Source organism: Ciona intestinalis, chromosome 10 (genome assembly GCF_000224145.3).
Source record: "Ciona intestinalis chromosome 10, KH, whole genome shotgun sequence".
Taxonomy (NCBI): domain Eukaryota; kingdom Metazoa; phylum Chordata; class Ascidiacea; order Phlebobranchia; family Cionidae; genus Ciona; species Ciona intestinalis.
In genome coordinates, this window is record NC_020175.2 from 1394353 (window position 1) to 1418658 (window position 24306).

Here is a 24306-nt window from a genome sequence, read left to right on the forward strand (position 1 = left end):
TGTATTTGACATAAACTTGAATAATGTCGTTTCGAGGGAATAGGGGTCGTGGTGGGGGTGGTTTCCGTGGTGGAGGGGGTTTTAGGGGGCGTGGAGGGGGTGGCGGCCGGGGTGGGCGTGGCAGGGGTGGGTACGGGGGTGGTAACCGATATAATGATGAACCTCCTGATTATGTTGTGGAGATTGGAAAGGTGATGCATCCTTGTCAGGAAGATTTGGTTTGTAAGTGCACGAATGAAAAGGTGATTATTTGTGTAGAATACAAATGTTATATCAGAGTTTCAAACTGTTTACCTAACTTTTGATCTGGTCTTGTACCGTATCTGGTTAAGATAAGCGAAAACCTCTAAAATAAGCCTTCCCAACCCATACTCAATATTATCCTGGGCCCAGCAGAAGTTCTGGTTTTCCGTTTGGGCAATTTTAAAAAAGTGTTTCACCTACGGACTGGTTTTCTATATGAGCACATTGTTTTTAATAATTGTAAAATAATAATAATGCGCTCAAATAATAATAATCATACGCACTCAAGATTATATTTTTGTTGAATTCTGTTTGATACCAGAGCAATAACACAGTAAATCCCTTTTATAGATTCCATATTTCAATGCTCCAATTTACTTGGAAAACAAATCAAAGATTGGAAAAGTTGATGAAATTTTTGGACAAATCCGTGACTTTTGTTTCTCAATAAAGATGAGTGACAACATGCTCGCTTCGTCTTTCTCTTCAGACACAAAATTTTTTATTGACCCTGCCAAGCTTTTACCCCTGCAAAGATTCTTACCCCAACCCCCAGGGTCTATACAGAAGAGAGGGGGTCGCGGGGGTGGCAGAGGTGGCAGAGGGGGTCGCGGAGGTGGTCGTGGAGGTGGCAGGGGTGGGTTTAGAGGTCGGGGTGGTGGTGGGTTTAGGGGAAGCTCTCGGGGTGGAGGAGGACGAGGAAGAGGTGGAAGAGGCAGAGGATGGTGATTTTTGTCTTTTCATTCTTTCATGCTTCTTTAAACTCTTGTGCTTGGATTTTAATGTGTGTTGCGCATATTAGACAAAAATGTGTTGCATATTTTTTAAAGTGTATGTCTCATACTAAACTAAAGTGTGTGTCACATATTCGACAAGATGGATAACTTTGTCTTTGTTGCTTGTTTGGAAACTTCAAGCTAACCTAAAATGAATTTTGCAATAGAAAATTTAATCACTCTAAGATTAAATTGCTTTTACTGCCATAAATATTTGAAATAATGAATCTCCTTGTTTAGTTCGTGCATAACATAATTAAGTGCCAATATTGCGGATTATTGAACTACCATGCAAAATACAAATCTTTACATACCAAGAAGTTACAGTGTAATTACTCCTATCTTGACTAAACTCCAGGCGTTGGAAATCCTGCTGTTTGCTTTAAAGACAACATTGCTGATTTGTAAAAGTCTGTCAACATTCAAATTCGGGCATAGGATTTGCTCTTGCAATATTTAAATATTTCTGCTACAGAGGCAAATCCTTACCTCAATCCTATCTTTACTGGCCTGACACGACTTAACCTTGTTTTCCCATATGGATGGAATCTTTAAAGTCACACAATCACATATCTGTCTTTACAACGAAGTTTTATTGACTGTGCAATACCAGAAAAAACAAAGGCGACAAATTGAAAAGGCAGTTTAAATCGACATGGTAAGACAGTATACCTAGGCATATACTTTCCATTTGCCTATGGAGTTATGGTAGCAAATGAAAACCATTATCTTTTGCACAGAATATTGAATAACACAAAAAAGCAGCACTTTAAAAGAAGAGTTAGATAATAATAGTAACTCCCACTAGTAGAATCGACTGTGTATAGATAGGCAAGAGGTGGGTGGCACATAAAAGGGTGCTGACAGTGCTAACTACGTTATGATTACTATCTTGGCATTCATAACATCTTTGAACTTTAAAAATATCTTGAATTCTTTTTAATATGGTTGTGTTTAAAAAGTTGCATTTTACATGATTTAGTTCTTTGGGGGTTGCAACCTTTTGGGTTGAACTGCGAGCGAAATGTCTCTTGTGTTAAGCGAAAATAAGTTGTCACACATTGGCGAGGTATTGAAAACATTGTGAACTTTAAAACTGTCGGCCTGTATAGAATTTTACATCCCTGATATCCCAACCACAGCAGTGGTTTCTGTACATTGTTTAATCATCACTTAGTCGATCTTCAGGCTTCACATCCAACATTGAATGAAGTTCTGTTGGTGAATAACCCAGCAAACTTTGAAGATCACAAACAAACCGGTAAACATAACGCCTGTAAAAAAACAAGAATTATTGTTTTGTTACTTGCTACCAGGCATAATGTATTAAAGACTTTTATGACCCTTCGGTATAAAAAATTTTACTCTATAACTGAGGCACGCTATGGATCTTAGGATTTATACCGGAGTTTGCTCATGTTTTCAAGTAACATGTACACCCACAATTTTATTATTCCATGTATATATCTTACCTTCCAGCTGTCTTTTGTATGATATTCTTATCATAGTAATATCTCAATCCTCTTGAAAGTTTCTCATAATTCATCTTAGGTTTATTTTTCCTTCTTCCCCACCTCCTAAAATATGAAGAAATAAAATTAGAAATAATCAAAAACGATAAAGAATAAAGAATGGCAGCTACAAAGATATTTGTTTTGTCCTCATTTTTATCAGGGTGAATGATACTACACAGCACAAAATACTAGCACATACCCAAATACCCAAAGAGCTTTTTTAGACAAAAACATTTGTTCGATTCTAAACTCCAGCAATGCAACAATATACAAGTTACTTGGTGTTATTCTTACCTTGCTACTTCATCTGGGTCAATCATCTTAAACTCCCAGCCATCCCCAGTCCATGTAACGAAGTGTTGGCAAGATCTATCTGTCAGTAACTCAATAAGGAACTGCCACAGTTGGATTGGACCACTCCCTGAAATAAGAACTCTGTTTACAAAATGTTTGGACTTGTAGCTTTGATAAACACGGTAATAGACTTAGGCAGAGCTTTGAACCTGATACCCTCTAGTTTCAAAGCATGATTTGGATCTGGATGTAATGGGTGACTCAGGTCTAAATTTTATGTCCTATCCATTACCTTGCTGGAGGAGCTTACCCATATAGAATATAAGGTGCATAAAGTATCATTTTGTAGGACCCCAGCTATATACAATAGAACTCTTAACTTTTGCTGTATCCAACACCAGAAAACATTCAGCAATTCAACAGTTAGACCGTATTCCCAGGTCCTCTGGTATAATAGGACCTCACCTATAAATAATAGAGATATTTGAAACTAACCGTTGTATCCTGTAAGGAAAGCTCCAGGTATAACAGGGTTGCTTGGAAACTCTGCTGTTGTGTTTTGTGTCATGCAGCTGTTCATTCGGGAGTGTTGCATAAAACCACCTTCAAAATCCTGCACAAAAAAATACATTATAAATAACAAGTATACCAGTTTTCTTATCTTTGTAGACAATATGCACGAAGCCGAACACTCTAAAAGCTGTGGATTGGTTGCTAAGGGAATTTAGACAAAACACTCTTAAGCAATTCAGCAAAAATATGTGCAAAATGTTGTTCATATGCAGTTGTACCAATTTATAATGTTGCAGTTTTATACATGCAACTTCAAAGGTAATTTATTTCAATAGAAAATTGTTGCTACAATACAGTGAGTTAAACTGCATTTCTGATTGCCTGCCTTTCTTACCTCTGGTTCAGGGGTTAGTAGACCATTAATGTTCCCCTTGTTGCCATTCCAACCCACGGAGTCACTACGGGATAACATATGATGTTGGTTGACTTGTTGGTCACCAAAACTTCGGTTCGTGATCGTCTGTTGAATTTTACCTGCAATGTAAAGGTTCATAGATATCATATACAATACATACATGGAACAAATTTTGCGGCAGTTGTATTTATTATAAAGGTTTACCTTTGGCCATCTCGTGTCTCTTCATGGTTTCAATTTGTTGATGATGTCGTAAACTTGCTATGTTTATGTAGTAAAGATCTTGAAGGTTTTGTTGGCCCCCCATTTCATGCGGGGGAAGGTGCATGGGGTGGCCGGGTAGCTCTGGTGCGTTGGGGGTTGTAGGGGTTGGGAAGGGGTGAGACATCTGCTGGGATAATGGTCTGTGTCTGTAGAACGGCTTCAAAGGTGTCAGTATAGGCTCTGAGGAGCGCCTGTTCTCCATATGCATTCCAAAGCGCTGGTTTGGCTTGTGTGGGTGCGACATCTGCCTGTGCATGTCAAAAGCATTGATGTGTGACATTGGTTCAGGTTTAATGTTCATTGAATGTTCGAAGGAGAAGTTTCGGCGGTTTGTGTTCACAGGGAAGGCATGGCTTGGGTAGTGTGGAAGTTGCTCTCTTTTTACACAAGACATATCAACAGGAGGGGCATCAGTAGGGTTGAAATGGCTTGGTGTATCAAGATGTTGGGGTCTGTATCTTTCTTCTTTGAATTGTGGAGGTTGGTCCAAGGAAAAGTGGTTTTGTATGGGTTGGTTGAAGCTTGGGTTCTTTGTGTAAGGAGGTGCAGGTCTAGTAGGGTAAGGTGGGTTGGTGGTGCAGGAGGGTGGGTTCTGAGGTGCTGTGAATGTTAAGATGTTTGTAAATGCTGGTGCAGATAAAGGAAAACATTTGAAATTACAGCAGTTCATTTTATTACCTCCATAAACAGGCAAGAAATACTAGGGCTGTCATACTTTAGATATGCTTTGGTTTTAAACCTAATAAGTAACTTACTTGTAGATGATGAAATCTTGTCGTTATTTTGGTTTAAGTTGCTGCATTCTGGTATCCTCGTGTCATTTCCACATTCTGAGATAAATTTTGTTTAATTTCAATTCTCAACAAAATAAATTTCATTAATAATGTTTCCGTACAGATGATTTTTTACAATACAGAACATAAATTGGAGAAACAACAGAACATAAAATTTCTCCAATTACCTGACTGCAACCTATCAAGATGCTCCCACAATATCTCGCCCACAAATGGAGGACAAAGATGCAAAAAGCTCTCCTTCCTCAGACTGCACATCATTGATCCAGAGATGCAGAAATTACTTTCATCCAAAGATGGGATGCTAAACTCTTGTGCGATCCATCTTGCCCATGTTTTCACTTGTGGGGCACTCCAGAGCTTTGGATCTAAGAAAAAAAAAATTTATCAATTAAAAATAAGCATGATTGTAAAATCAAGACTTATAATTTTGAATAACAAACATAAGTTATGTGCTATTTCAACATAGGTAAAAATGAAAACTTGATAAAAAGTTTAGGATTATTTTGGTTCAAATTTTGTGTCTCCTAGCTTGCTTTATGTGTTCCCTACCCACAGAAGACTTTATCTATTGTGGAAAAGAATTATCTGAAAATGTTGTTGTCTTGAAAATTTACCTTTTGACATGCTGTTTGCTTCCATTATATTCCTGAATGAGGAAAATGACTGAGTGATTGCGTCGTTCATTTTTGCTCCCGTACCAGGTGTAATAAGTGGGAACAACGGTGTTTTTGGCACTGTAGGTAAAAGTCATTATTGATAATTTGCTCTCATCCCAATTTTGCAAAAATGAAATTAACTGATTTATCCTCCCGGGGCAGGGATAGTCGTCATAACACAAGTGTTCTGTTTCATACACCTCTTGCCTGCTAAGAGTTACCATGTATGTAAACTTCGTTTGTAAAATTTATCTCTTACCATCTTCTGGTGCTAGTTTCTCAGGTAGACCCGTTAGCTCCTCCAGCGGAGTGCCTGCCCCACTTTCCATCCCACATGATGGCGTAGCAGAGCCATACTCCTGCCCAGTTGGTACTTCTTGTGCTGCGTCGTCAAAACTCGGCATCTGAAGTGTGAGTTGTGGTCGCCTCTTTCGCCCACTAAACAAACATATATGTTACCAATTATCATACATTACTATATATTAAAGGTGTGATTTCCTATGATGTGAGGTGACGGAGGTCCTGTGACTTAGGCCAAAGTTGGTCCAGTACTCCAACCCCCAAGCCTGGTCAACATGGAATTTACCAATACCACAGTTTATACTTTATATATACTACTGAATATTCCAATCTTTCGTCTGCCACTGATTACCACCCTAATGAAGTCTTTCCGAATAGCAGAAACTAAGTAACAAATACCAAAGGAGCCCAAAACACTCTATGGTTACCTCATAGTTTGTTCACTTCTGCTTTGTGGAGTGCCTGGCATCGACTTCTGTGCAGATCTTGGAGTCACATTTGGTGTGATGTTGCAAATGTCTTTTCCCTGAAATTAATAACTTCTGCTTAATACTTATCTAAGGTTTAAAATCAAACACACAACTAGTTTTGGTTGTGGTAATCCACTTTTAAATTAAGAGAGTTGCCAAGATTAAATAAGATTTAAATTGTGACGCATATCAATTTATTGTTTAAATTGATGATTCACATAAGGCACATAGGTATGATTAGCACTGTGGAAAATCCTAACCTACAGTCAACACCATGTGTGTAATAGGTCTTTGAATTTTAAAGCAATCTGGTCTGACGTTACTTTACTGCTTAATACATTGAATCATCATAAAATAAAATATGCACTATCTATGCCACTCACTTTATGACTTCAAATGACCAGCCAAAAACAGGTATTAAAATCTAATGGAGATGAAATAAAAAGAACTACTCTCTCACCTTTCCAGGGTAGTTCTTCACAGGTGTACATACTTCATGTTTGCCGTTGTAGGAACTTGAATACTCTGTTGATTCATTGCACTGTATGTGGCTTGCATCGTGTGCTGATAAGTTTTCTGAATGAAAAGATTTTGCTTGTAGATACATTGAGCAAGATGGTTGAAACTAGAACCAATTTCCGAAACTTAACATATGGCCCTTGCATGCAAATAAGAATCCGCTCTTACGGCATGTAGTTTTATTTTTTTGTAAGCAGCGGTTTATTATTATTTGTTTTGTAATCATGTTAAACTCAGTCAGTTTAATGAATGGAAAAAACAAAAAGGTGTTTTACTTTTAAGTACAAGTTGCTTTTAAGAAGGATATGAGTTATGTTACGCCAAACTTAAAAACCATTCTTCACACACAGACAAATTAACTTACCATATGCAATTTGCTTGTCGAATGACGACTGCTTAATACTACAGTGGTTCAAATCTGGTAAAAAGTCATCTGGCAACACAGGAGTCGATACAAAGTCTTCTGGTGATGAAAAATCTTCATTGGAGAGTTTGACATCAAAGTCGAGATCATTGTCAAAGAAATCATCATCAGGCTGATGGATTGATAAAGTTTATTAGATAATTATAACTTGTGAATAAACTGCATTATTTCGCCTCTTCGGTGACAGTAACAAAGGCTAGGTTAGAGAATAATGTCTTGGGGGAAGACTTAAGAGTTAAATTTATAACACACAGTTTATTGAACAGCGAGCCATCTAGTGAACACTACACTGCAATTCATATTTTATATGGGTTAGGTTTTTGTTATTTAGGCTCCAACACACTATACTGAAAAAGAGAATAATAAGTTTGTCTTCTTTAACAAATACATAGCATATTTTTATTATTTTCTATTTATCCCTTAGGATTACTACAATAAAGGTCTTATTAAATAAACATATTGAAGAGATGGGAATCGACAGCAAAACAACAGTCATTCTAACTGGCTAAGGATAAAATAAATGAGTAGCGGTAAAATAACTGTCATAGTGTTTCTTAAATTATATACATACACTTATTAAGTCTAAAGAGCAGTTTGTAAATTTTTCCCGTTATAACAAAAAGTCTACAATTAACTATAAACTCATATTCAGTATTATTTTCAGTTACTGCATAATATTTAGCAAATGTTTATTATTTCTTACCTTAATATTAATTGAGGGAATATTAATATCAAAAGATGAAGGTACAACATGTTGGTCTACCATGTTTCTGAAGCGATGCTTTCTTTTCAATATACTTGTTAAAAACGTTTTAATTTATTTTGTTACTTATATGTTAACTGCAACATTTGCATTACCATATCTCACTTAATATCTGGAAAAGTAAACAACGTTAGAAATTTGTTACTTTGGCTATAGGTCCGTTTTACACCTTGTCAATTGATAACTGAATCTACAAACATCGTAAACCGAGGTTTTATCGCTCGCCCAAGCGGCAATTAATCGGTATCTTAACCACTATTGAGCGACGCGCCGACTTGCGTAAAACTCATTACCTATCGCGTCTATATGGAATTACCGTATTAGCGAGGCAAGAACATGGTGCGTTTGCTGATAAAGCTATCATTGCCGAATTTACACCGCAGTATAACAGGCTCTCTAGGGTGCGGCAGGCAAAGGTTAGAATTTACCATGCGCTGCCGAAGTCAAGCCGTAATTTCAATTAACTTATGAACCCTCTGTGGCGATTCTGCGGCGCGTCTCGTACCAGGAAGCCGTCGTTCTAATTAACGACTGTAAAGTTCCGAAGCCAAATCCAAGTGACACCGAATCGAAAACGACCCTTCAATCCAAGATAAATGACCAAAATTACTACTCTTTACAAACGAAGATAAATTATAAGAAACAGAATTGAAGTTCAAGCCAATTTTGGCACAGAATATAAACACTCTCACGCTATCAGTGAAACTGTGCTATTATAATAATCTAATTGATTCTAAACCACATATTATAAGACTATTTAATCATGGGAATCTAAAATCCGCACACAGCTGATTTCGGTAACACAACTTGTGTATTACCTTCGCGCAGACAACTTGTCGTTTTCTCACACAACTATACTGTCATGGTAAACGAAAAGCCAAGAACCGTGACCAGGCCAAAACAGAGCGAAAAACTGCTCCTATTCAATGCGAATCGAAATACGTCATGACACAGAAGAACATAACGCGCTAGGACAACCTTAACCCCGTAGAATAGCGCAGGTATCATCATTGCGACCCGCCACCGTAACGGTTTCCTCAAACAGCTATTGAACTGTTGCTGCTGTCTGGGTATTTCGTGGGGCAGCAGAGTCGCAAATCTTTCAATAATTTATAAAGTATGCTTTGGTTAAAGCCACAGTTCAATAATTCTTAATTTACAGTTGACATATTTTATACTATAGTATCCCATTAACGCTTAAACTAAGCTAGATTGCAGAAGTCACAACCATTAGATAAATCGACGATTTTACAATAATAACACTCTGCCATATTTTTATTTTCAGCCCAATCCACAAATACCATATTACTAAATATCTCGGAAACAGCATAGGTTATTGTTACATTTAAATTCCCGCAAAACAGATCGATGCCTAGCGTTCCTTCGAACGCTGTCATACCGAAACGCCAAGAATTGGGTCGTTTTCGCGGAGATCCAATTAACGATATTGAGTCAGAAGGTTGGAGAGGTCGCCCGCTGTTTACCGTGACGATAGTCGCCGCCGTCTCAAACAGGGGAATGTAAAGGGTGCCCGACCGTTCCATCAAACTCACGGACCGTAAACTTCAGGATTCGCACAGTATCTAGTTTCTGCAACGACCTTTTCGGAAGCGACTGTATTACTCCAAGTCTCAGGGTCCCCAATGCGTCACCATATTCGAACGTATAGTACCGTTGTGACCAGCCATAAAATAGCGACGAGTCACTTCCTTACGTAAATCGCCTATGTAAGATCAACATTAAAGCAACTTCAAAGCGGCCAAGCCTATGCCGCCGATAGTAATCTATATTATTCATAACTACATATCAGAATCTAGTAATACTCCATGAAAATTAAACTCCCTTCAGTTAAAGGTGACAAAGCCTATCTAATTACTAATATGCGTCACTATATTCGTATGTACATCACACAAATGAATCGACACCTAATATCCAATGAAAACAGGCAGTAAGCGTAGAACGAGTATCTATTTTAAGCTTAAGCGAACAAACACATTCGACTGTTGTCCTCGTATCATTAGCTAGCACGCGAACGATGTCTTTCTATTTTTGGCCGGCCGCGAGGCACCAGCCAGCTCTCCATTCATAAAAAAGCGGGTAGAACAACAGAGCAGAGGGAGTATAGTAGTAGTATGACGCAAGCATATAACATTTGACTCAACGAAGCTTGCGTTACCGATACTCATTTACTAAGAAGTAAAACTGCAAAAGTTCTACCATACATTCGAGTACCATCTGTTGCAGTATCCTGACAACACCAACTTCCCACTTACAATACTCGCGCCTTATTATAAGGAGCCGGGACTTTTAAAACAACGCAATACGCATGCCTTCGCTCCCAGCATACGTACCACTAAAGCGGATTTCGCAAAAACTTTGGCTTTAACGTCAGAAAAAACGCTCGAGTTGTTTTTCGTGAAATATTCTGCTAAATATAAACCCTTCTGCGTGTCGTGACCACAGGACAACTGTCAATCATGCTTCACTTTAATGCATAAGCATGCCAAAACATCGGATTAGTCACGTCATTTAAAGTGTTACGTCAGAATGAGATGTATGCAGTAACGATCACGAATTGCACTCAGTGATAAAAGTTCACGCTTTACTTAATGCTTGAAATCCTGTAGATTTTGGCACGAATACCATGTCATTTCAGTTTATTCGTTTGAAACACTAAGTGAATATACATGCTGTAGCTGCCATGCACATTGTAAGTCTGAAATAATTTCCGGACGATACATTTTAGACCAACGTAGTTAATATGTATAATCTGACAAAGTTATCTACTTTCCTAAAGAAAATAAGGCAAAGGTTAATATGCAGTTCGTTCCTCGCCAGCAACAAATATCTTCACGCTAAATTACTTTCAGTCCAAACTTAATCACCAAACGATCTCACCCGTCAACTCTGCAGCCACAATTCGCTATAAATACTCGAAATGTGTTCCATGCGCCAAACGATGAGTAGAGATAACATCAACATGCATCGCTATAGTCAGACTTGGACTTAATGCAGCTCGTGGTAAGACTCATGAAACAGAACAACAAACCACACTTGATGCGCAGTTCGACAGCAACGATAAACAACTCACTGTTTCACTGGTTACCGGAAAAGTTGTATTAAGTTCGTAACCTTAACCATTAGAAATGACAGGATCTGGTTACCGATCGCCACAAGTTGGCTTGCGATTATTCATCTTACTTTAATTTAGAATATTTCTATGTTTTGGAGACAAATATCTGCCTACGGTTTTGGCTAAACTGTCCGCGAATATAATTATCACATACAAAGTTACATATTATATTATAAAACTCGAAAGCGGGCATAAGGTGTATAAAACAGAGCACCCGTGATAACAACTGCCGTGAGTCCACCGCGCGAGGATAAATAAGTTACAATCATTCGTCCAACACACAGTTAGCATGTTGGTTCAACATTTTTAAAAATCTTAAATCGTTTAATAATATTTTTATGCCCGTTTTCTCACGTAGTCGGGAAAAAAATTCGCAAAAAGTATACTTTATACATCAAAGTATCTACCAAAACATTTTAACTTTATTGTATATACAGGATTTGAGGCAAAAAATGTTATTAAAGTGTTTCCAGGGCCTAATACCTAAAAGGTTGGGGAACACTGGTCTATGATAAAATAATTTGTAAATGTTATTGACTTTTGTCCAAATGATAAATCGAAATTTGAAGTGTCGTAATTGCGGTTTGAGGGTCATTGGTCATGAATTGATTATCACTCGTTAAAGATCGCCTTATCGCGCTTCGTAGTGCCACTTCGCAGGGATTTATTATGAATGAAACTGTCACGAATCAACCAATTCACATATCGCGTTTCCGTTTCGTTTGCACGAGTTGTAAACGGGGAATTTTGCCAGGGAATGATCGCACCACATACCAGCAGTTGATGCAATTATAATAAATTCACAACAACAATAAAATACTTAAAAGGTTCGTTCAGAAGCAGATATTTTTTGGATACGTTTTATTGAAATCTTTTTATACGCAATGGTGGCTTAACAACCTTGTTTTACATTTGCTTTATATACGTCTTATCCACATTTTACACATTTGGCTATCATTGCTTGATATTGCATTTTAAAGTGCGTATAGTTTTATAGACGTATCACCATACAGCCTGGGCCTGGCTACCAAGCATATTAAAAACTAGAAAATAAAAAGAAAATACAAATATAACTACTTCTAAAATTAGATCATCGTAAAAGAGCAATCGGATCGTGCGTTCTGAACAATCAAAGGTTTCGACTTAACGACGTTTAAACAAACATACATAGTGTGAATTGACGTCATAACTACGTAGGTATGTGGAAACATCGATCAATTTCGCCGACGACGATTTTCACGTGTTTTTGTGATAGGAAATCGAGTTACGCTTGACGTACATCAGCCAGAATTTGATTACTATCGTCCTGCTGTTAGCACCTCGTTTCGTAGCAACCTACAGCGACATGAGCAGATCAAAACGCGCCATTCGTTAAAGAAACTTGCGCCTGCTGTTGTAAATTCGCCGCTAGATTACCTGATTGAATGCAACTTATTTATTCTCGCGTGCTCGGAAAAAGAGTTATTACAACAAGTTATTATAAGGTTTTGTAATTGCCGCTATGGGTAAGTGTGTTGCCCAACAACACATATGTGTCCAACATGATATGCTAAGAGATCTCCAATACGAACCACCCATAAACATACCGTATCATATTTGCCCTAAACTATCAAGTTAAAACGTTATTTATTAACCACGGGTAAACGATTGTAGTAACGATGGTATCACTGAGTGAGCATTAGAATGCGTTCGCGACAAAATTAGACCCTATTTCCGCTCGCAAATGATACGGCAAGATAGCTATTGCCCATTCACAATGATAGTTTGGTTAATTTTAGATCATCGCAGATGTTAAACCACGTTATGCCATCGATCGGTATTCTATTAAGCAGAACTAATATTCTGGTAAACGACCGAAAAATAATAAGAACGCGTGAACATGCCGTTACTTTCATTTTAATAAACCCAGCTAAAGCAGTGAGTCAATTTATGCGCCATTTTTATTTCACTAGATAAAACATTCTTGAAAGATAAAATTACCCTCTATATTTTAGTTAATATACTTCGATTGGCAAACCTATATAAGTTGCTCGCGTACCTTCTGGAAAACTTACATGCACCACAAGTGATATGCTTAGCACACACTGAGAACCTCCCAACTAAAGCTAAATGAACTTTAATTTGAACCTCTGTTTCAGAAACAAATCGCAATTTTCGTCCCTAAAGGGTTAAACGTAAATCAAATTAATAAAAGCAACGGAACTGGCTTAAGCGTTAAAGGAATTGACCGTAGTCTACTATAAACACTCGCCCATATAGACGCGTGAACCCCTCAAATCCTGTGTACGAATCAATATAAACAGGAATCCGGGGATCGTTTTTCCCATGAAAACCAGTATTCCCAAAACCCGGACAAGCCTGTTTGGTTGTCTTAAATTTCGCCTGATTAAAAACAGTCCAAACTAAAAGGTTTCTATTCTATATGGATGAGGTCGTACAGCATGGCTCGCCACTTAACTCGGGATTAGGTTAACACAACCTTTGCTTAGCTGGTGACACCAAGTCTCCGTTTGTTTCAATGCGGAAATAAAGCAGCTGGCTTCACCACGCAATACTTTAAACGCCTACATTTATCATGTAACGCGGTTAAACCACAGGTCAAAGTTGTATATTTAGCAGTAAACCCTGCAAAATGATTCCTACACAGTTCATACCTATCGAAAACTAAAATAAACTTAAAAGAATTGAATGTTGGGACCGTTTCACAATACAATAAAATCATTTTAATTATCCCCTATATATTACAATACCAAAACTAAATTGTAATTAACATAACGAAGAAATTTGAATTAACAGTAAAACGACAGTCGTTATAATATTACCCGGATTAAAACATTACTACCAAGTTTAAATGTGAGTTGCAGGCAAAAAAACTTTAACACCAAGACCTGGAGCTCCTGACCTGATCAGCAACTTATTCCACGAATTGCAACCTTTTATGTTTCCAAGAATTGCGTCCTTTGTTCATATATCTTGCAACGTATTATGATGAGCCAGGGTTGCAATCCTTGAGTATCTAACGTATACAATAGATTACAACGAATGTTATTCATATTGCAACACAATATGCATCCTGTTTCTGTCATAGCTCACGAGACACCATTAGCCCAACTATACGAAACGTTGGCAAATATGTTGGTATACGTTGAATAGACGAACGAACCATATATTGAAACTCGATACGACAAAGATAAAAAAAACTGCGGAAACGACTCGACTGCCAACAGTCCGTATACAGTATGACTCATTCGGCCGTTCTATGCGCTGTTATAACTAATCGGAGCTTATGCCTCTGTAGTACATATGGTTGATGAGACCTTGCAGAGATTAGACGCCAATTTTCACATGCTGGAGTTAAACTTAATCGCTTAATACAGACGGAAGCCCAGCGGTTTCTAGTTCGTGAGAGCGCCCATTAAAATTCATGCGTTCAAGTCATTGCCTTTCATTTTTCTCCAATGTTTAATGCACAATCTTAAACTTATTCGTCCTCGCGTGGCGGGGAATCAAGAGTCGTGATAACTTACAACAAGAGTGTTCTGTTTCATACACCCCATGCCTTTATGAACTACCATGTATGTAACTTTGGTTTGCAATAAACAAAAGTTTCAGACTCAAGTACAAGGTCCTGCTGTAATAAAAACTGCAGCGGAAGCTATGCTGCATATCTTACATACAATGCTTTTCTATAGTAACTATTGCTTGTCGTGATCAGGGTAAAGAAGAGGAGACTTAAATATGACTTCACGCCTGGTAGCAGCAACTGCATAGTATGAGCACTACTAGATGTTGATTGCTACATTTGCTATTAGTATATACGCTCATCTGTAATCGTAAAGTCTAACTGCAGACGACTTTCTTTGCGCGTTACTGCGTTCAAAAGGGCAACAAGGCAGTTAAGTGGGTGGCAGGTTGTTACGCTTGTCCGAGCGGGCATTACACGTTCGGTAACATCGCCTCGCAGATAAAAAGCACTCGTGGCAAGCTATAATCTTGTGTTGGGCAACGCTCGGCACTCGAAAGGATCAGTCTAGGAAAATAGAACAACTTGTAAGCGCCCGGGTATTACAGAGGATTCGAAGGGACACGCGACGGTTACTTTTTGCATCCACACACGTCCATATAAAACACACAAATTTACAACCTTGTATTAAATTCAATTAAATTTAAGTCGTATAATATATTTTACATTATAAGTCGCATTATAGTATAGGGTGGAAAAAGATGGGACACCTTTAGCACATAATATCTAAATACCCTGATAGTGTTTTAAACAATTAACAACGGTCTATAAGAGTCGTGAGAACATAGTTTCATAATTATTTGAATGTTCTTTGCTTACTACTAAATGGGACAAGGAAATAGAGTTAAAAGGTGTCTTATCTTCCCCCACCCTACTGTATGTTAGCTTTCTTAACTTATGAAGAAAAGCCGCAATCTAGTAATCAATTTAAAATACTAATGTCAAATTAATATTTTCTATAAACCTTGACTTGCTAGCACCCGTATTGTTAAACATTCGATCCCCAGCATTATAACATAATAACGGTATTTAATAAACAGACAAACAAAATCGAGTACGATCAATAAAATGTACCAAGGACAAATATTTTGCCCATAATAGCTATGAGCATCATATTAGCCTAAAAAATGAACTAAGTTTTATAGTTGCGATTGTTTATATATAGGAGGCATTCATGAATTTACCGTAATTATCCACTGTGCCAATATTAGCCAAACGCTGCACTAAAACAAAAGATTAATCCTACAAGAACGTATGATTCATAAAAGTAAACATCAGAATACAGATAAAGAATTCGACTTTAATAAGTCGTAACGATCAAAATAGAACTCGACATAATATTTCAATTACATCTTTGTAGGCGACACTGCGATTTAACCGCAAAACTCTAAATGTTATGTCGGTTACAACCACTTACAAGTTTCGAGCAGTCAAAGTACTGATTACATTAATACAACCATCCATTTCGAAACACAGAACTCTTATTAGAAGCTCGTGGAGACGACGCCGGTTCACCAATGGTTTCCGACAGTTTAAAACTGCCTTCTAAGAAAAAAGTGGAACATTTTCCTCATAAATTCAGATGAGAACTCATATGCCTTTGCTATAGCGAACAGCTGTGCTTGATTTATTATAAACTTCAATGAGCTAACGCTACAATTTACACACACGTATTCGCGATCAAATACCAGTTTTAAAGTTTCTGAGCGAGCGTTTAAATTATTTCGTCCAAACGAATATGTCACACAATATAAGTTAAAACGAGTTCGTTCTCTTTAATAGAGCCAAGATTAAAATTCGCAACGTGATAAAGAATTAAAACCAATAACTTCACTGCGAACCAAAATTGCGTCAGAAAGCATTTTGATTGCCTAATTCTAAAACTACAGTCATAACCGATGCCATACAAATGTTACTATGAAATTACCAGCCACTGTTTTATTTTAAGAACAAATTTTTTTTACAAACTTATAGATAGGAACTCGTAGAATCAGTCATTTATTCCAAACGTTAAAAACACTACAAAAACCACAACGTGATGGTTCTGAAACTGGAAATTTACTTTCACTCGTCATAGTGTTAAGCGTCTTGGACTCTCTCACTCCGGAAACGATGACGCAAACTCTCAGGACCTGTCGTTGAATGGCGACCACATTTTATTCAACGCAGGCACGAGTGCTTGACGTAATACATCGACGTGACAACTATAACGTAGCTCAGATCTACGCATAATTCGCGTGATTGTTGCATGCGTGCGTAGCCCAACTTTGGTTACGCAAATGCATGAATGTACAACAACAACCCTGAACGTATTGGACACGACAACCGTGCGGAATGACGTGTGTAAAGTAAAACCTAAACACGTTTACAAATATGTTAACTATAAATTATTTATGGGCGGTCCAACGCTGCCTTGAATTAACGCTAAGCGCTCGTCGCCGCAATCGTTAAACTACAATGGCCAAGAGCAAGGTTGCAAATATAGGCACCAAGAGCAAGGTTGCAAATATAGCGAAATTCGCACAATATGCGATCACACATTAAAATATACCATTTTAAGTGGTCCCATTTTTTTTTCAGACAGTGTGCTGGAATTTCTACATCCTTGTAGTTTTTTCATTTCAATGGCCTATAAGATCGAACGTATTAAAGCGAGCAAACAGATTGAACACCTGGTCGATTTAAACAAAACAAATCTGCACCAGCCGTTTACGGTTTCGTTGATCGCCGCTACTAAATCTGATTTTCGCAATTGCTAATTCACGAACAGTAACGCTGCAGGGGTGACATCGGGAATCAATATAATAGTGTGTTTATCTCACCCACGCACCACAAACATGATTTAAATGCACCTGCTTACCACACACATCGGTCAGAAAATAATATCGTACCTATAGCTCTAAATAACTGCAAAGCATGTACATATGGTTACAGAGGGCGTACGCGGTGAAATTTTAATTTACTTTTTACCGTTTGCTAAATACAATACAGAAAACAAACATAAAGTATTGCATTTTTTATTATATTGGTTTCTCCCTTCACTTTGTGTATAACTAACGATACACAATGATCAAAGTTCTACTGCTTCTTTACAAATGATGCATGATGCAACTTTTTATCAGGATTGGTCAATTACCAAATACAAATAGACAGAGAAAAAGTGACGAGATTTAAAAAATATCGTTTCTCCCTAAAACTTGTGTATAGAATTATGTATTTTGCCTTTTTCACAATTGCATCTTCGCCGTTTTCAATACAACATCACCCACATATATGCTCACACAGAGCGGCAGTTGTAGACATTTGAGCTTTCCGGGTTCTTAAAACAAGTCAACTGCCTTCTACAGCACGATGGTTAATTGGCGCAACACAGCACTAGCAATTAGCTCGGCACCGTTGAATAGACTTTGTCTTGTATACACGGGAGTCTTTTAGTTCCCGTGTGCTCCTATTATATTCTACCAGTTTGAAAACATTCGTTCCCAGTAATCGAAACTGGGAAGTTAACGGTAAGAGCAAACGATAGGTTGATGTTGCGAACTATAAAATATAAACCAACTCACCCTAACCTATACGGTATAAAATACTTCAATCTTATATATGGAATTAGCATTTGCAAAATGCAAGAGATTCTAATATTGACCCTTATAATATAGTACTATGTGGGGGTAAGATGGAACACCTTTAGCATATACCATCTAAATATCTTGATTGTGTTTTAAACAACTACCAACGGTATATAGAAGTCGTGAGGATACGATTTTATAATTATTTTAACATTTTTGTTACTTACCAAATATAATGAAAAGATGTCCCATCTTTCTCCACCCAAATATACAAAACACACGCCAAATACTAAACGCCTTCAAACATAATAAAACACTATATATACATTACTTGCATATGTGCAAGCGCATAACATAAACAACATTCAACACGCCATTGCTGTGACTAATTAATCGGCGCTCTCCCATAACAAGAATGTCGTGCGTTAAACCCATTTAATCAATTAAACAAATCGCACACAAACGAGGGATAAGTTCTGGATCAAGGATCAACAGCGTCGCTAATTAATCGATTATAGCGCGATGCCGACTCTTATCGCACCCCCGATTCTGTCTAACCGAGCATGATTAAAAAGCGTACTTGATGCGAAAACATGAAACTTTTCTCTGGACTCCAAGTATATTAAAGACTGAAATCAGGTAAAGATTTGTCCCGATATAGCATTTGCAAGATAGCATCCTAAAGTGTGGACTAACATGCCGAAAATATGTTGTCTGTTCAATATTTTATATCTGTCTAAAATTTCAAATAAATCTCGTGATACTACGCGCTTATTTTTTAACTTTTTTTTAATAAACTACACAACCGTAACCTCGGCCTACTTACAGCAGGTAAGCAATCTTACATATTTATAAGATGCGACCCACACTGCACCTCTGTCTGCTCTCCGCTTGTCAAATGGCCAACTGCCGCGCTTTCGAAGTTGGCCCTGCAAAGATAAGACGATAATTACCACAGACATGACTTGCCGAATGAAAACAAAGCGACTCGAGCTGACAGTAAAGCGGCAGAAGGATCCGCATTGTTTTTAGAGCGCGATCTTTTGTTTAATCTCGAATCGGAAACAGAGGGAGCGAATCTGGAACGAACAAATGACATGCGAAGTGTGGACTGCTAAATTATACTATCGGGGAAGATGGATACCGTTAGAATTGGTGTAGAATATATCCTGTAGTGTGTAATGTAGTTCGGACAGTGTTCCTAAACTTACTTAAGTGCTTAATGTTCTACACATGTATTTACAACACACAAATTTCATTCTATTTCATAACTCTGCACATACCTAAAGGTTTCTCCAATTTGATGTTAATCCAGAGGGTGATCCTACCAACCTTAAACTTACATCTCAGATACACGACGTGTTACGCTGTCGGATCTTACCCAGTAGAATCGAAAAAACATTACTGAATGATAGTTTCACGCCACATCAGGGGCCGATAATAGTTTATGAGACCTTGCTTAAACAACAACCTCATCATGTAAATGACAGCAGCAACTGAATATGATCCTTTATGGAAGTTATTGGCACGATATTGGACGCGGCATCCGCATTTATCGGAAAGCGCATTCCTATTTTCTAATATCGTGACAGGATACATGACCGTGCAAACAACTTTAATGAAAACGCTCATTATTCCATATTTGGGTAAAAAGCGACCCTAAATGAATTGAGAATATATACATAAAGTGTAGGCCGACCAAATACGCATCAAACAAAACAACGAGTCAAACTAATATGTTGTACTATATATCTATAAGTTTATAGCACTTGGTATATTCTGATATACTGCTATAAGTATCGTACCCAAAAGGTAAAACTGTTCAAGGGCTGTTTAAGCATAACATTCTTGGTGCAGTGCTACACTATGCTACACATGCATAAAATACACATGGAGCCAAACTAATGGTGTATAGTTAGTAGCACTTACTACTTGGCAAGACTTACGAAATATATCATCTTTAACCGATATAAAGCTACGCTATGCTCACCATTCTTTGCTATTCTGAACAACAAAGCTCTTCTATAAAATAACTTTCGAACCTAAACGCAAACGTCTCAACTGATACGACGAGTTGGCAGCGTAGTACTCGAAGCAGATTGAAGCGATAACGACCAGCAGTAACCTCACAGCAGTGTACTAAGTCTTCGAAACGAGGTCTAATCACAGCATGACACGCGAAAACTTATGGCAACATGCCGACCATCGACAGCCAGGAGCAACAATCGCTAAAGGTGATCGGCTTCAGGTAATTTGCCAATTCAAACAAAGCAATAAAAAGCTGCAGAAATCCAGCGGTGCTATTGCATTGCAAGCAGCAGCCGACGTTGTGTTACGGGTCAAGCATTATCCTAAGCAGCACAGCTTGCATTACCTTAGGTATTTAGTTTGAAAGCAACCCAATGACGAAAATAGCAGGAATAATTGGCGCACACAACAGCGTATAGACAATGATCACACATAAATTCAAATATATAGTAGGGTGGGGGAAGACGTGACACCTTGAGCACATAATATCCAAATATCTTAATCTTGTTTTAAATATTTAACAACGGCTCATTGGATTCATGGAGAAACGATTTAATAATTTTTGAATGATGTTTGTTTACTGCCAATTGGGACGAGAACATAGAAGACAAAGTTTCCTATCTTCCCCCACCCTATACACTTACTGCGTACGACTCTAAATGGCACATAGTAATATACTGTACTATGGACTATGCCTATGGTATAATCGGTTTTATATTAAACTGAATACCATAGTCTACAAGGGATATGCTATCCACGTTTTGTACATACAGCAGCATACTTTCGGCTATTACGATTATACCATTGCATACGATCTTAAACTGGGCACAAAACAATGTAAGGCTATATAGTTCACACAGCATAACCACGTTTCTATACAGCTCAGGCTTCCTGTAATGTACAACCTGCATATATCGTCGAAACAACCTACGCTTTCCCTGTGGGACCACTAAAATATATCAGCATAACCGCAAGCTCGGCATGGAATATTGCGTCGCATTCCATGGGTTGCAAAGATTTAAAATGTCAAGCAGCAATTATACGAAAACAATGACTCGAATGAAACACCATCTTATGCCGAAGACAAAGCTTGTGGTATTAAAGCTGTGATATGATATATACTTTAGTATATTTCTATGATATATACTTTAGTATGTTTTAGAGTATGGTAGCCAATGTTCTCGAAACTTAATATTCTGACCTATTTGGCAATAAGAGTCTGAATATAGACTGGCTGCGTCTTAAACTGGAACTTCCAGCTTTTAGTATTCGCTATGATAGCATTTAATCTATGCCATGTTTCTGACCAAACTTCTTATATAGGCTTGGCTTACCGACATAAGGGTTAGGACTTACGCAAGGATTAACGAATAATTACACCTTGGTCGAGCTGATAAAATAACGCCGAAAACTTCAAACTTAATCGGTACGCCGTAGCCATTAGCGCTACTGTTATAGCACGTGGTAAATTAGCGAACTAGTCGCTGTATAGCCGTTTGCTTGGTCTTACTGTAAAATGATCCTGTTGGCCATTCATCAGCGGTCTGGTGTGAACAAATTACGTCACACCAGCTTAACAAATGGCGGATATGCCAGCGAGAAATTGATTTTCCTTTCGAAGGTCGACCGTAGCAACGTTTACCAGTGAAATTAATCATGAATTACCAACAAATTGCATGCATGATAACTTGTAAGCGGGTATAGTATACGAAGTGTGTGAAGTAGAACACCCGTGTTATAACAAGATATATAATCCGTCAAGCGAGGATAAATGAGTTACTTTCACATTCATTTATAAATTGTTAGCATGCAGTGCTTGAAATTCTGTAACTATTTGCAGTTAATATTATACCACATGCTGAGTTTTGGGATAACCTTAAATGTTTATTACAGATCACACGATTTAGTATATTAAACGCCCTTAAATATAATAAGTTAGGGGAATATCGGAAACCTTTTGATTTCATTTTCTTGTTCCATTTGATACTAAGCAAAAAACATTCAAGAATTGTAAAAACGTATCCTCAAGACTTCTATAAACCGTTGTTATTTGTTTAAAACACGATCAGGGTATTTGGATATTTTGTGCTAAAAGTGTCCCGTCACCCCTACTATATATATAGATTACCTTTTTGTGAATATTTTTTTAACACCCAGTTTCGCATTTTATCAAGAAAAAGGATTTACGTAGCGCTATAACATATTCGAAACTGGTTCGCTGAAAGATTCTACAAATGTGTTTTTATTGCGAATATTAATATTCATAACTCATATTTTTTTTAATTTAAATTTTTTTAGAATCGGTGCCGATGGAGTCTAATTAGTACAGTGTCCAAATTTTAGGTAAAAGTAATCAAAAATATTCGCTATAATATCTGTATTCTAGGATCACCTTGGTTTAATAAGCAGATATGTTTTACACATGTAAAAAAATTTTTTTTCGAAACTTAGCTTATTTACAGGCACAAAATAAATTTTTACTTACATTTCACAAACAAACTTTTATTTTTTTAAATATTTACTTTACCTTGAACGTGTGGTTGGCTTTATCTTGGCTATGGCATTGACACTCATTTTATTCTGTGTGTTTGAATACTCGTGCACACAAGTTATTACACCAACGATCTTTTAAGAATTTCCTAATGGGATACAGGAACATTTAGACTTTGTATATGAGCATTTAGACCTTGTATTTGTCGCTTAATTGGCCACAATTTCGGAATGGGGACAAATAAATTGTTGTCGGTGACTTTCACGCTTGAATGATCCTTATACAAACCTTGCGCGCGCGCCAACCACTGAGTTGCAAAAGTCTTTCCAGAAAGTTCGCTTACTAAGTGTTTTTACTAAAAAAGACACCCGAAAAATTTACTTTTGGGTGATATTTTTATACAGTATGGATGTGTAGCTATTTTGAAGTTTTATATAGTTTAAAAACTGCAACTCTTATGTCTAGATTATACTTTATAACTTGATAAACTCGCAACAAAATGTCTGGACGTGGAAAAGGAAAGACCGCTGGGGGAAAGAGTGGAAAACCTGCTGGGGTGAAGTCAAAATCGCGATCTATGAGAGCTGGACTTCAATTTCCGGTTGGTCGTGTTCATAGAATGCTGAAGAAGGGACATTATGCGGAAAGAGTTGGTGGGTCTCAACTTATATACACCACTGTTCATTTTAATGAGCTTTTAAACCAATAATTTCAGTTTTATCGTATAACATGTACTCTATAAACACTATGACTAAGTTTTATCATATTATAAAAAATAGGTTTAAATATTCTATTTTACTATAGTTTGTCTTCAGGTGCTGGCGCTCCTGTTTATCTTGCTTCAGTTCTGGAGTATTTGACTGCTGAAATACTGGAACTGGCAGGCAATGCTGCCAGGGATAATAAAAAAGCGCGTATTATACCAAGACATATGCAGCTTGCTATTCGTAATGACGAAGAATTAAACACTTTACTTGGTAAATGATAATTAATGCATGTTGTGCGATTTGTGTGAATAAGGTTTGAGATCCTATTGGATTGCCGGTAAATAAAAATTATAACTGTAAAATAATTCTCTACTACAAATTTGTGTATGTGGTAACCAGTAAGTGTTTTAATGATTTTTGTTTTTCACGCCAGCCAGGCCATGCATGGTTGTGGAAGTTACATTCCTTCATTTAAGTTGGCTACTTTTCTATTAACATTAATAAATCTTAGTATATTTCTTCAAGGTCATGTCACTATTGCACAAGGAGGAGTTCTACCCAACATTCAATCTGCTCTTCTGCCAAAACAAACCGGTCAAAAGAAGATTGCTACCTCCCAGTCTCAAGATTATTAGGAATAAAATTGGATTTCTGATTTTAGCTATTACAGTTTATTTCTTTCAGGAGGATTCTTTCCAATTAAATTTGTTGATGTTGTTATTGGATAAATGAATTTTGCTTTGTTCGTCATCGTATGCCTCCCACTGCCACCTTGTGCTTTTTTGTTTTGTGTTAAACCGATTATTCGTGAAAATAAAAAACCCTTTTTTTGATTTAAGTGTGTAACGCTGTAAAAAACGATCTGAAACCTAAAAAGGTAAATTTTAAAAAGAAAGACATACGTGTGAAA

At 37.4% G+C, this 24306-nt stretch overlaps 3 protein-coding genes across 3 annotated transcripts; 2 read left to right on the forward strand and 1 right to left on the reverse strand.

Annotated features, from left to right (window-relative positions):
- LOC100181113 (H/ACA ribonucleoprotein complex subunit 1-like) lies at positions 1-1339 on the forward strand. The gene is made up of 2 exons (XM_002130294.1): positions 1-242; positions 595-1339. The coding sequence occupies exons 1-2, from the start codon at positions 24-26 to the stop codon at positions 970-972; spliced, it is 597 nt and encodes a 198-aa protein (XP_002130330.1). The 5' UTR covers positions 1-23; the 3' UTR covers positions 973-1339.
- Positions 1340-1647: 308 nt separating this feature from the next.
- ets/pointed2 (transcription factor protein) lies at positions 1648-8052 on the reverse strand. The gene is given in 14 exon segments (NM_001078234.1): positions 1648-2293; positions 2492-2596; positions 2828-2954; positions 3323-3440; positions 3735-3874; positions 3960-4619; positions 4775-4849; positions 4981-5181; positions 5431-5550; positions 5732-5910; positions 6201-6298; positions 6703-6818; positions 7126-7297; positions 7889-8052. Coding segments are annotated over 14 exon segments (2286 nt in total). The 5' UTR covers positions 7952-8052; the 3' UTR covers positions 1648-2181.
- Positions 8053-23041: 14989 nt separating this feature from the next.
- Positions 23042-24229, forward strand: LOC100175631 (late histone H2A.2.2). Its single transcript, XM_009861579.3, has 3 exons — positions 23042-23342; positions 23505-23666; positions 23922-24229. Exons 1-3 carry the CDS (start codon positions 23189-23191, stop codon positions 24029-24031), a joined length of 426 nt encoding a protein of 141 aa, XP_009859881.1. The 5' UTR covers positions 23042-23188; the 3' UTR covers positions 24032-24229.
- Positions 24230-24306: the final 77 nt, after the last annotated feature.

Excerpts from the sequence above, each read along its gene's own strand:
- LOC100181113 (XM_002130294.1), top strand. The coding sequence starts at position 24 with ATGTCGTTTCGAGGGAATAGGGGTCGTGGTGGGGGTGGTTTCCGTGGT. Across the intron at positions 243-594 it reads GTAAGTGCACGAATGAAAAG|ATTCCATATTTCAATGCTCC; the intron begins GTGATTATTTGT and ends TCCCTTTTATAG.
- LOC100175631 (XM_009861579.3), top strand. The coding sequence starts at position 23,189 with ATGTCTGGACGTGGAAAAGGAAAGACCGCTGGGGGAAAGAGTGGAAAA. Across the intron at positions 23,343-23,504 it reads ACATTATGCGGAAAGAGTTG|GTGCTGGCGCTCCTGTTTAT; the intron begins GTGGGTCTCAAC and ends GTTTGTCTTCAG. Across the intron at positions 23,667-23,921 it reads AGAATTAAACACTTTACTTG|GTCATGTCACTATTGCACAA; the intron begins GTAAATGATAAT and ends TATTTCTTCAAG.